At 42.7% G+C, this 12,862-nt stretch overlaps 1 protein-coding gene across 1 annotated transcript in view; it reads right to left on the bottom strand.

The window, feature by feature from the left end:
• The window catches only part of LOC138246426 (uncharacterized), a 222,782-nt gene that overhangs the window by 73,409 nt on the left and 136,511 nt on the right, over nt 1-12,862 (bottom strand). Inside the window, exon 2 of the mRNA XM_069201035.1 lies at nt 2,715-2,788. Within this exon, the coding sequence (XP_069057136.1) occupies nt 2,715-2,788 (74 nt within the window). The remainder of the gene's footprint in view (nt 1-2,714; nt 2,789-12,862) is intronic.

Here is a 12,862-nt window from a genome sequence, read left to right on the forward strand (position 1 = left end):
ACATCAGCAAGCTGTCTTGGGTGTTTGAGGGTAAACTTACATGTTCATGCTACAGTGTCCGTGTGAACCTTATTAGGTGTGAGGAGTCTGCACTCAAACTTTGATACTACACTTGCACATGGAGAGTCTGCCTTTTGAATTTGTAACTAAAACTGTACATTGGACGGCTTATGTTAACATTTGAATATTCATGCAAGGGTGGTGCACATGTTATTTGAGGTTGAACATGTAATACTGAGTCTGAACTGGACATTTGGGCTTATTTGCTAGAATAGTGAGTATACACCGATTATTAAGGCTAAACATGCAATACAGATACTGCCCATTGGATGACTGCACTTAGTATTTGCCTGTGAATTATTGACTTGCATATGGCCAGACTCCAGAAGAGAGCATGATATTTACCAACATATGGGTAACATTTGTTATGTTATCAGCAGTTTTAAAGCACGCTAATTATAAGTTAGGGTATCTAGTGTGTTTGCCAGTTGCAGAGGGCATCATGGTATTTACTAGAGTTAAGGGTTTTGCGTGGAACAAGTGGTGGTGCTGACTGTCACGCACTAGAACACGTGAAGTACATTATGGGTCTCATTACGAGTTTGGCAGGTGGTGAAGGCCGCCCGCCAAACTCACTCCTCTATCAGGCCACCTGTACCGCCTGAACACCGCCAGCCTTATTATGAGTTCACCGCAGGGCCGGTGGGCAGAAACAGCATTTCAGCCCGCCGTTCTTGCAGTGAACAGGGCCTTAACAGTAGGAGCCAGTGCCAATGTGGCGGTGCGGCGGGTGCAGCAACACCTGTTGCGCATTCCACTGCCCGTAATTGGGGCAATGGAATGCACAATGGGGCTCTGCATGGGGGCCCCTGCTCTGCACATGCCAAGTGCATGGGCATTGCAGGGGCCCAGAGGGGCCCTCTAAAACTCCCATTCCCCCAGCCCAAGACGGCCGGCCAAGCACACATGCACTCTGAGGGGGAGTACTGTGCACTCTCCCTCACACTCGTCACCCCCGTGGCCCTACCTCTTTACAAGGAAACGCTGTTTATTATCGTTTCCTTGTAAAGGTTTTGCAGCTGCCCCTGCTGGCTGCGGGCGACGCTCCTCCGCCCTAATGGAGGAGCCGCTGCTGATGTTAACAAGTTTTTTTCCTTTAAAAGCTGGAGAGAAAAGGGGGTCCTGCATGACGGGGCTGAGGGGAATATTGCCACTGTTGCTCAGCGACCCAGTTAGGATGCTGACTTTTGACAATTGCAGTTGTGTATTACCCATCAGTAGAAGCGTCACTCAAAGAGATGGACATGTTGCTGCTACAGAAAGGGAACGTGAATGTACACTGGTCAATAAGTTTTAAGAAATTGTCATGAATGGCTATTCTGAAATGCCAGCAAAACCTAAATAATTTATGTTTTAGGTATCCGTTTGATGCAAATGAACCTGTTTTACCTTTTTAAAAAAAACAAACAAAAAAAAAAACTCAAGAAGGAAATTCTTCCCAAACATCATTGAAATTGTTTGGCCTGATTGCTTCCCAATAGCTTTATCAATTTTGATTGAGGTAATTGCATCCCATATGTTTAGTTGTTATGTCTGTACATCCAGAGACGCTAAAGTCCTGCGAGTGGGAGCTAGTGCCAGTGTTCCCTGCATTTTCATTACCAGCACATCGCTGGCCTTCATTTTATTGGTAAAAACCAGGTTCTAGGTGTCATGGACAGAGGAGTCCAGATTTACCATTGTATTGTGTTGCCCTTGTGTCACGCAAGGTTTCACAAGGGCGACACAATACTAAAGTCAGATTTACTTAAGCAATACAAGGCCACCTTGCATGGCCCTGAGTTGCTTCGTAAATCTGCAGTAACACAAGGCAGCACAAGTCACTGCCTTACTTTATTCTGCCCTGGGAAGGCATTTCATGGGTGCAGTTTGTGTGTTCCCACACATCACTCATGGATTTTGGCACATTCCCCAGTTTATTAAGACCGGTAAACCTGGGAATGCATCAAAACAGTATTCCTTGCTTAAGAAGATAAAACATGGAGAAAAAAATATATTTTTCCTATTTTGTTCCTCTATCTTACTGTGCGTAGTCCTGCGGCACACTTAGAAAGAATACAAAAGCCGCAGAGGAATGTTTTTGTGAAGAAAGGTGTCCCTCCTGTACAAAAAAAATGCTGCCTGCAACACAGGCACCCTTGCACCATGGTGCGATGGTGCCTGTATTGGCACGAATTGGTAAATATGGTGCATTCCTGCCCTCTCCCTTTCACGGAGGACAGCAAGTTGTCTTGCTGTCTTGCATCGCGTTTCCTTGCACTAGGCAGCAGATTGTGCACCAGCACAGGCAGATACCAGAAATGTGCTATTTACTGGTAAATCTGATTCACTCTTGCTGTGTTGTGTTGCGTTGCATGAAATATTGATAAATTTGGACCTTGGTACTGAAGATTTTATCAGCAACCGTAGTGTATTCACAGACATACAAATCTGCCCAGGAGTAGCAGGTCAGAGTGATAAAAAAGCTCAGTCCCTAGATGGGTGGTCATAGGGTCAGATCTTTCCAAGGTTAATAAAATGAGTATCATTGTAACACCACTAACTCAGCTCCTTGAGACTGCACTCTTTAGTAATCGTTACCCATTTCACAAGAGTAGTGCACCCTCCATTGATGCTGCAACTCAATCATGCAAAGGGCACATGCCATGTCTCACCTGGAAACAGCAGGATAAGAATCAGCAGGAAGAGAAATCTCTTAGGCCCTTCAAGCAAACACCAACAACTGGATCTAGAACGGAAGGACAAAAAGATCATCTGTTGGGTTATGCACAAAGAGCACTGTGCCTACTCACCTATGAAGGTTAGATGATGCCCAATGAATTTCAGTAAATATAGGGTGGTCTGCCACAAAGCGTTTGCTGATAGCTCTCAAATAGAATTTTTTAACCTCAAAATGTCAAAATATTCTTATGTAGCTTATTACTCATTGCTTCCCTTTTTAGTCTCCCTTAAATTAACAGAACATATAGAGATATTTATGGGTAAGAGAGAACAAATAATTTTTTTTAACTGAGGTGTTCTGAGTGACATAAAATAGAAAACAAGAGGGAAGTTCAAGTTATTTATGAATTCACTAAGAACCTGAAGTAAAAAACATTGTCACTTACTTTTTACCTATGCATAATTTTATGTTATGTATGGGCCCTAAAATTGTTTGCCCTTGCATTCAACTGCTATGCGGGATAGAGGAGTAATGGGGAGCCATACATACCATAGGTTTGCTTCCTGTCCTAAATGTGCAACAAAATATTAACAACTCACCTCCACCACCCAACCCACCACATTCTGCCCTCCTACCTCCTCCCTACCAAAGCTGTACCTGTTGCCCTGTATCAGAACAGACAGTCATGCTGAACAGAGAGGCTCTTAGAGAGCCCTGACAGAGTAACTTGGAATTCATTTATGACAGCAACAGTGGGTAACAACTCATGGAGAGCTTTGGAACTGGTGCATTACCTATAATTCCCTCTTCTTACCCCTGTCCCCAGCAGCTCTAGTACCAATGCTTGGGATTTGGCATAGCTCCTAGAACTGTGCTCAGGTCTTGGCGTGGCTGTGTGAGCAGCTGACATGCCTCCGCTAGCCTATTTTTTGTAATGGAAAGTCTCAGCGGAGGTCGTTCCATTTTGGCATCAGACTTCGTTTTTCACCACTTTCTTCAAGTCTCCACTGTGACAGAAACCAGGCTGATGGCTATAACTATATTCATGTCACCAGCTTGGTTATTTGTTTTTAATTACACGCTTCTGTGAAGAATCTGACAATGCTCTTGAGCCTTCCGCCTCATATATAAACAGTGCAAATAAAAATGTCAGACAACAGAAGGTGTACATGAAGAAACTACAAAGGCCCAGATTTATGTTAAAGTGGCACAGTGTGGTGCTGCGCCAAAAATAGCAGTGCCGTCCTGCATTTCTTTAGAAATGCAGAGGTGCACTGTATTTAGTGGAAGACTGCACACCCCTGCATTTCCCCCTTCATTGGCGCTGAATTAAGCTGCCCAGCGCCAATGCAGGCATCCTTGCACCGTAGTGCAAGGGTGTCTGCGTTGAGGGGATAGATCGATTATGTGCAGGAAGATGTCCCTTGCTGCACATAAACAATCTATACTGACGATTTGGCACTTCTATGTGTGCTGAAAAATGCAGCACACGTTGAAGTACAAAAGCGTCATTTCGGAATTATTGTTTATGTGCAGGAAGGGACACTTTCCTGCACATAAACAATCATCCACAGCATTTTGCGTCTTCTATGTGTGCTGCAGAATGGATGCGCTGTGTGGGGTTTGCGTCGTTATCAGCAGCTGCAAATGGGTGTTGCACATTGCTTCTGCAACCACGATACGTCGATCTCCCAGCCGCGATGATGGTGGAGCGTTGAATTCAGCCACAGAGCCAGCAGGACGTCGTTTTTCAGCCACATTGCAGAAGGTGTGTCAAAAATTTCCCTGCATGGCGTTCTGTGCGTAGATTGTCAGCTCTTGTTCTGCCAGCTTCACCTTTCAAGGGCCCAGGTCCTGGCTTGGGCACCACTAGACAGGGCAGGAGTCTCAGCCGAGAGCCCAGGTGCTGGCAGAGGAAGTCCTTGAGGGCCCTCAGTCTTCAAAACAGAAGGCAACCTCAGTTCAAGCCCTTGGAGATTCTTCACAAGCAGGAATATACCACAAAGTCCAGTCTTTGTCCCCTTTCACAGGCAGAAGCAGTAACTGCAGAATAGCCCAATAAAGCACAGTCACAGGCAGGGGCAGCACTCCTCCTCAGCTGTTCAGCTCTTCTCCTTGGCAGAGGTTTCTCTTGGTTCCAGAAGTGATCTTGATTAAATCTAAAGTGTGGGGTTTGGGGTCAACTACTTATACCCCTTTCTGCCTTTGAAGTGGGAAAACTTCAAAGGAAAGTCCCTGTTGTTCACAAGATCCTGCATTGCCTAGGCCAGGCCCCAGACACACACCAGGGGGTTGGAGACTGCATTGTGAGAGGGCAGGCATAGCCCATTCAGGTGTAAGTGATCACTCCTCCCTCCACTCTAGCACAGATGGCTCATCAGGATGTGCAGGCTACACCCCAGCTCCCTTTGTCTCACTGTCTAGAGGAGATTCACAAACAGTTCAACTGACAAACTGACCCAGACAGCGAATCCATAAACAGGCAGAGTCACTTAATGGTTTAAGCAAGAAAATACCTTCTTTCTAAAAGTGGCACCTCTAGTGCACCTTACTAGGGACTTACTAGCAATGCATATATGCTGATAATGGATAAGCCAATTACACATACATTTTATATAGGAGCATTTGCACTTTAGCACTGGTTAGCAGAGTATCAAAAACATTAGAAATAGGGTCAAGCACACATCAACAACCTGGGAAACAGAGGCAAATAGTTAGGGGAGACCAATGAAATACACAGCGAAAACAGGTGGAGAATGCCGAAGGCGCTCGCACATCAACACAGGTTTAACAAATGTCCATCAGTAGTAGTCTTCTTTCAAGCAACAGTTAGTAATGGGTGCCAGGCTAGCCATGCACCTGCCACCTCAGGTGTCAGAGGATCACACACTGAAAACAGTGAGTGGAAACCTATACAATGAGAGCACAAAGGCCAGGGCACACACAAAGTGAAACTTCGTATAGTCGATCCAAGTGGTGATTCAAAAATTGAGTTGAAGTCCGGCAAACAGGTGACACAGAATATGTATTGCAGGTGAGAACAAGTGGTCAGAGTTCCAGTCAGATGACCAAATACAATATAAGTCCAAAGCAGCAAAGCAGCCGAGTTCCAGTCAGATGACCAAATACAATATAAGTCCAAAGCAGCAAAACAGCAGACACGTGTTTTGTCTTCAAGACTTTGTCAAGGCTGTGAAATAAATGTACATATATGCCAATGGATGAAATGATGTGAACACAAAAATAACCAACATCAAGATAAATATCTAAAAGAGAGGGGAAAAGGCCCAACCACCAGTGACCAGTGTGACTAAGAATATTCGCACACGGGCGATTGTGAGTATCTGGAAGGTTGTTAAATCCTATCATAATCAGTGGGATGCGCACCATAGTTTGAAAATCATACACAGAGAAAAGTGCACAGTATGAGAGTGATGAACACACTAAATAAGAGTAAAAAAGTTGGAAAGGCCCAGCACCAAGAGGTGATAGTATGCTGATGAACACAAAGATTGCAACCTGCTCATTGGGTGCACCATGCCTTTTGTGCAAGAAAATAAAGATTAAATAATGATTAAATAGGCCAGGAAAATGCCCCAAAAGGAAATATTACTAATTTGAAATTACGCAAGATAGAAAGTGCATAAGTAGGCAAGTGCAAGGGATTAAGTAAAAGGTCAAATACCTTCAGCTATGCGGACACATGAAGATGAAGAGAAATGTAAAGGAGTCCTGAAAGTTTGTTTGGAAGATATATAGAAGAAGTTGAGCTCCTGATGAGTCAATCATATGGAATACAGGTAGCTACGAGGGCTATGATAAGCCTAATGTGAAGGGAACAGAAAAACCTATCAAAATCCAGCTGGCACTATAAAAGTAGCTGTAAGTATCAGATAACAGGTTAAAAAGAAAAAGGAAACCATATGAAAAATAGCTTCAAACTGGGTCCTAACGCCCTAGGTTTAGGTATATGGACGCCAACTCCGTTGGCTGCATAATTAAGAGGCAGGCAATCCGAGGGTGCGCAAACAAAATGAACATGGAAAACCAAAGTAATAAATATAAACGTATAAAACCATCATAAAGACTATTTGCCAGTAGACTGTACTAATATGTACCCAATGGCATACCAATGAAAGGAAGCAAAATGAATCGCGTTGTGTATCGAAAAAACTATATAATTGTACACTACAATAAAAAAACATGGGGCAGTAAAATAAAATAAAACAGCACAGCGCGGTGCTAGTGTCAAGTCAATAGAAAGTAGCTGCGCGAAGAACGCGCTCATAAAATTCACAAGTTGCTTCCTATGATGTGCGTGATTAGTAGTTAAGAGCTGGTTGCGTGGGTGAACGGCCCAAATGCCGTCCAAGCGTATCCTGCTCGAATCTAAACACGGGCATGCGAAGAGAGAGGGAGAGGTAGCGCTCCTATCGCTAGCAAGTTCTTACCTGGTGATGAAGCAGAAAAAGAAAGACTAACAAACGTTTATATATCATGTAACAAAATCGTATAAGGCAATGTGATTTTAGCAAAGAAAAATAATGTATGTAGAAAAATGTGCCCACGAAGTCGATTGCCATTAGTATAAACAAGCTTAATTAATCATGAAGAATCGACAATGTAGTAATCCACCATAATTGCAGATGTATTTTATGATTTTCTTGTTGAAACTGTTATATGCTTAGCTTAAATTTAGCAGAGGCTTTGGCCTAGTTGCCTGGTCTCAAATTTAACTGCATGGTTTTCACTTGTATTAACAAAGATGCGTTTTAAACTTTAAAAGCTGTATTTTTCCAGTAGAAATGACTAACACACTTATCTCAAGGTTTCGTGCTATGCAAGTTTCATCCCCTTTGAAGCAAGGTCAGTTTCTGCAGGTGCTGACAATAAAGACACTGATGTAGAATTAATTGGCAAGTTTGTTGCTACTTGTGTTCCAAAACTCCAAGGACACCTTATGCGTAGGTGAACATTAAGAGAAGGACACTATTCATTGGTTTAAGAGAAACCACCCCATGAACCCTCGAATGGAAGACCCTGAAGAATTTGGAACGTTTCTTACTTAAAACCCACCGGCCAAAGAGAAGTCAGCCATTTTCTTTGATGCCATTTTGAAGCCAGATTCAAGAAACCATTTTGATGACACTTTGATGCTTTTTCTCTATCCCAGAGAAAGGGAAAGAGAAAGACTTTAAAGAATTCTCACCCTAGAGACTTTAACTTTACCCTGTCTTGCCCATACAATAACTTTTGTTCCCCCATTCTCCTTGCTGCTGCAAGGAAAACTTGCCTTAACTTTGCCCCCTTGAAGTTTGCCCCATGCTGATCGAACCGGTAACTGAAGGACGAAGACTTACCTTGAATGCTGATTGTATTTGGTAATTATGAAAGGATAAATGTATTATGCATTGTATTTTCCTTCTTAGGCACCAACTGCTTATTTTGACAGAGCCCAAGCTAGAAGTTTTCTAAATTTATGTTGATTAAATTCATTTTTGCATGAAGCCCCACATGCCAATGCTAATCAGAGGTTAGTTGAGGTATTCATTTGATGCACCATGCTGAATTGAAATCTTGTTATGCTGACCGATGTATGCATATTAGTCAAATTCAGTTACTTTTATTAGTGATTTGCATTGCCACATCCGAGTGCATTATAATCCAAATTTTGCGTAGATTGCGTTTCTTCCGTCGTTATGGACAGCTAGTAATGTTCGTATACGTATATCATTTAATTTTGAGACTTACTTATATTGTGTTAGCTTTGTTAATATAGGGAAATAAACTCATTAACTTTTAATAAACAGGTGTGGTTATTCAGGACTGAAAGCTCATGATGTGTCAAATTACTGATTTTCTGTTTAACTAATTTGTTGATTGATTACTAATCGAGTATTGGTTATTGATTATAAATGGTTATTAATTATTGATTTGAGGGATCCGACTATTCTTGGATGAGGAGAACTCAACCCTGTCAAAAGGTTCACCGACCTCCGGCATGTCCAAGTATAAGTAATTTATAAGGACTGGATGCGCTATCACTGGTTAGCAAGTGGAATCATACTGTACTGGTTGCGTAGGTATCCGTCAAATGTGCCCTCCGTGCGAGTGTGGTGGGTATTTAAAGACAATCATGGAGGGAATGGATAGCAACACTGAAAAAGGACTAAGCGCACGGAACGAAAGATGAATCAAGTAAACCAAAATGGGGGCCATTTTGAAGTGGCGTGAACAAATAGAAATACATATCAAAGAGAGTGCAAAGTGAATAAGTGATACACAAACCAGTAGAATATAAGTTGTGTGAATAAGTTAGTAAGAGCATAGGTAGTTGTTTGTTAGCAACAGTGGAGTGACATGATTCATAAAGTTAACAAAGTAGGTATGGGTCTGATGAATACCATGGTCAAAAATTACAGTAATTTAAGGCATTTGGTAGAGTAGTATGACAGAATAACGTTATTGAAAATTATGCCATCTAGACATTGAGTAAGAGCAAATATGGATCATCTATACAGAAATTTACAAAATAGAACAGACACATAGTTACATTACCACGGCAGCATGACAGACATGAGCAGTAAATTAAAGGAAGGTGTGTAAATCTTTATCAATGTTAATCACCTCCTCCACAGCTCTGAGTCTAATGATCCAGCTACTCTCTAGCTGTCTCAAGATCCGGGTTCTGTTACTGCCTCTAGGAAGTGTATTGACCACATTGATACCATGTATACTAATACTAATACCAATGCCTAGAACCTCTCGCTGTCCATGATTAGCGTTATAGGGAACCGCAAAAGGGTAGTTGACATTATTGTTACGAATAGCTCTGATATGTTCTTGTAATCTCTCCTTGAGTGGTGGAATGGTGCTACCCACTTAAATGAGGTTGCAAATGCAGATTAAGCAGTAAACCACATATTTGGTGTTCCAATTGATGAACTTGTTAATCCTATATGTGACTGGCGTGTTATATTGACATTTCATCAATTTGTCTTTAATAAAACAACACATATTACAATGTCCACATTTGTAGGATCCATGTGGTGCTCTAGGTAACCAAGTCTCTTTATAACCTGGTGGTAGGAAACTATGACACAGATAGTTACATAGGGCAGGTCCCCTATTGTAGGTGATAATCGGTTTGGGAGGGAGACTTTTCTTGAGCTACCCATCTGCTAACAAGAATGACCAGTGTTTCTTGCGAACTTTGAATATATCAGAGCTTAGTGCGTTGCATGGGGTAATGAAAGAGAGGTGTCTAGATGTTTCACTCTTTTTGGTGGCGGAAACCAATAGATCAGATCTTTTTACATGGTTGATTCTATTATTGGCTCGTAGCAACGTGTTGTGTGAGTAACCCCTCCGAATGAACCGTGTATTCATTTGTTTTAACTCTTCCTGAAAAACCGTATCTTCACTGCAATTTCTCCTGATCCTAGTCAGCTCCCCATATGGTATAGCATTGATTTGCGAAGTGGGATGTGAGCTTGTAGCGTGTAGGATGGAGTTATATGCTGTTGGTTTTCTGTAAAGTTTGGAACAGATTTTATCACCTTTGATGTATAGGGTGAGATCCAAAAAGTTCACGTTACGTGCTATGTTCACCAGAAAAGGTGATCTTGAAGGTGTTAATATTAAGATGATGTAAGAAGAGCTCAAATGAGTCAAGGCTCCCAGACCAAAAAAGGAGGACATCGTCAATGTACCTGCCCCAATACAGAATGTGTTGTGTCAAGTCCGGTGGACACTCCCTCCATAAGTGGGACCATTAAAAAAAACCAATGTACAGATTGGCAAAAGAGGGGGAAAATTTAGCCCCGATTGCCACCCCTTTGATCTGTCTGTACCACGTCCCATTATGTACAGGGGAGACCACACCAAGGATGCCAAGTCTACCAGTTCCTCTTCTAAATGTCAATGCCCTCACTTCCTTAAGATGTCCATCAAGGAAATCCAAGTAAAGAACTGAGACCACCAGATCCAGGCAGACAGAAAAGCATGTCTTCCCTGATTGTGGTGGTTAGCCCTGTAGAGACAGGAGTCAGAACTTTGTCCATGATTCCTGCCATTCACATCCCTTCTTGAACCAAATCATCTGCCTTCCCCTCTTCTTTGGCAGTTTAAATGCTTTTCTTCCAAACAATTGCTCATTGTATACTCTCTTTCTCGGGTTCCCTTAATGCCTCCTACAGCATGTTTTGTGCTGTGTACTTAAAACGGACCTCACAAGACCTGAAGTTCTTGGTGTAGTATTCCCCCAAACCTTTTGCCATCACTCCTGTTTTGCAGAATATTTTTTTTGCTTTAGAATTCTGCACACTTTACCACTGCTAACAAGTGTTGAAGTGATTGTGCTCTATCCTTCAAACACAGTAAAAATGGCTACCACCTAATTAGCACATTTAGGGCCAGATGTAGCAAAGGGTTTTGCCCATTCTGAGTCTATGGGAAAATGTGTTCGAACATATGGCCCTTAGTCCCATATTTAAAAGAAAATGACAGAGCACACGCTGCGTCAGAATTGGCAGCGCCACGCTCTGTCATTTTCACAATGCAGGGATGGGCCATATGTAATTGAATATGGTTCACCCCGGTATTGTCCCCTGCGATGGCACTAATTTGAGCTGCCTAGCACCAATCGTGCAAGGATGTCTGCATTGAGGTATTTGATTGTTTATGTTTTGGAAGGTGTCCCTTCTAGCACATAAACAATCTCTAATGGCGATTTGGCACTTCTGTGTGTGCTGCAGATTATAGCACACACAGAATTGCCAAAGCATCATTTTGAAAGATTGTTTATGCGCAGGAAGGGACACCTTCACACACATAAACAATAATTTCTGGTATGTTGCTCTTTCTATGCATGCTGCAGAATGCAGCACACATAAAAAATCAAAAACGAGGAAAAATAAATGTGTTCCTCCTCGTTGCGCCTTGCTAATGCCTCCCTGGGGTGGCGTTAGATTTTGGTTCTCTCTCAGCTTTACGAAAACATGTGAATTTGGGCCAGCGTCAAAATGCAATGCGTGTTGCAGTGGCACGCCCACAGCAATACCCATTGCACGCCCCTTCGACGCAAAGTACTGCGTGTGAAGGTGCCGTATTTACTAGTTGATGTTAAGCCATAAAAAGTGGCTTAATGTCACCTTTTAAATACGGTGCAGGGCATAGCGCCACTGGAGCATCATGCTTCGGTGGTACTAGGGGCTCATAAATATGCCCCCTAATTTACTTGTGAGTCCCTTGTAAAATGGTACTCCCTACACCTAGGGCTTGTAACTTAAGACCTAGTCGTAGGACTGTGGCACTAATTATGCCACCAACTAAGGCAGGCTTTTACAACATGTCTTGGTCCTGCCATTGCTGTCTGTTTTGCTGCCTGCTTTGAAGTTTCAAACTGCCATTTCAACCTGGCAAAATAAACCTTTGCCAATCTTAAATCCTCTTTTGTTAAACATATGCCACCCCTAATGCAGGCCTTGAAGGCCCATGGGTCAGGGTGTCTTGTATTGAAAAAGTAGCGCATGTGCAATTAAGGGCCTCATTTATGAGGAAATGGCGAAGCATGGTGTCGCAAACAATTTTACTGCGCTGAGCTGCTTCATTTCCAAAATGCAGGGATGTGCTGTATTTACCTGAATATATAGTGCATCTCTGTGTTTTTCCCAGCGCAAGTGTTGAATGAGCTGCCACAACGCAGCCTTCCTTGTGCCATGGTGCAAGGATGCATGTGTTGTGGGGGTGATTGTTTATATGCAGGAATTGACACCTTCCTGCACAGAAACAGCAGAATGCAGCACACATAGAAAGAGCAAAAAAAGAGGAGAAAGAAAAGTATTTCTTCTCATTGCGCCACTCTAATGCCCCCCCTGAGGAGGCATTAGTGTTTGGCACTGCCTCAGGTTTATCTTTCCTTGTGAATCTGGGGCAATGTCAAAAAGCAAAGGGTGTTGTGTGGGTACGCCCACAGCAACACCCATTACACGTCCGTTGTGGCAGAAAATTGCGTTGAGCGGCCCATATTTATAAGGCAGTGTTAAGCCATGAAAGTGGCTTAACGCCGCCTTGTAAATATGGAGCAGGGCACAGCACTGCCGGAGTGTTGCAAAAAGTGATTCTCCGGTGGCAGAAGTG

Source organism: Pleurodeles waltl, chromosome 7 (genome assembly GCF_031143425.1).
Source record: "Pleurodeles waltl isolate 20211129_DDA chromosome 7, aPleWal1.hap1.20221129, whole genome shotgun sequence".
NCBI classification, from domain to species: domain Eukaryota; kingdom Metazoa; phylum Chordata; class Amphibia; order Caudata; family Salamandridae; genus Pleurodeles; species Pleurodeles waltl.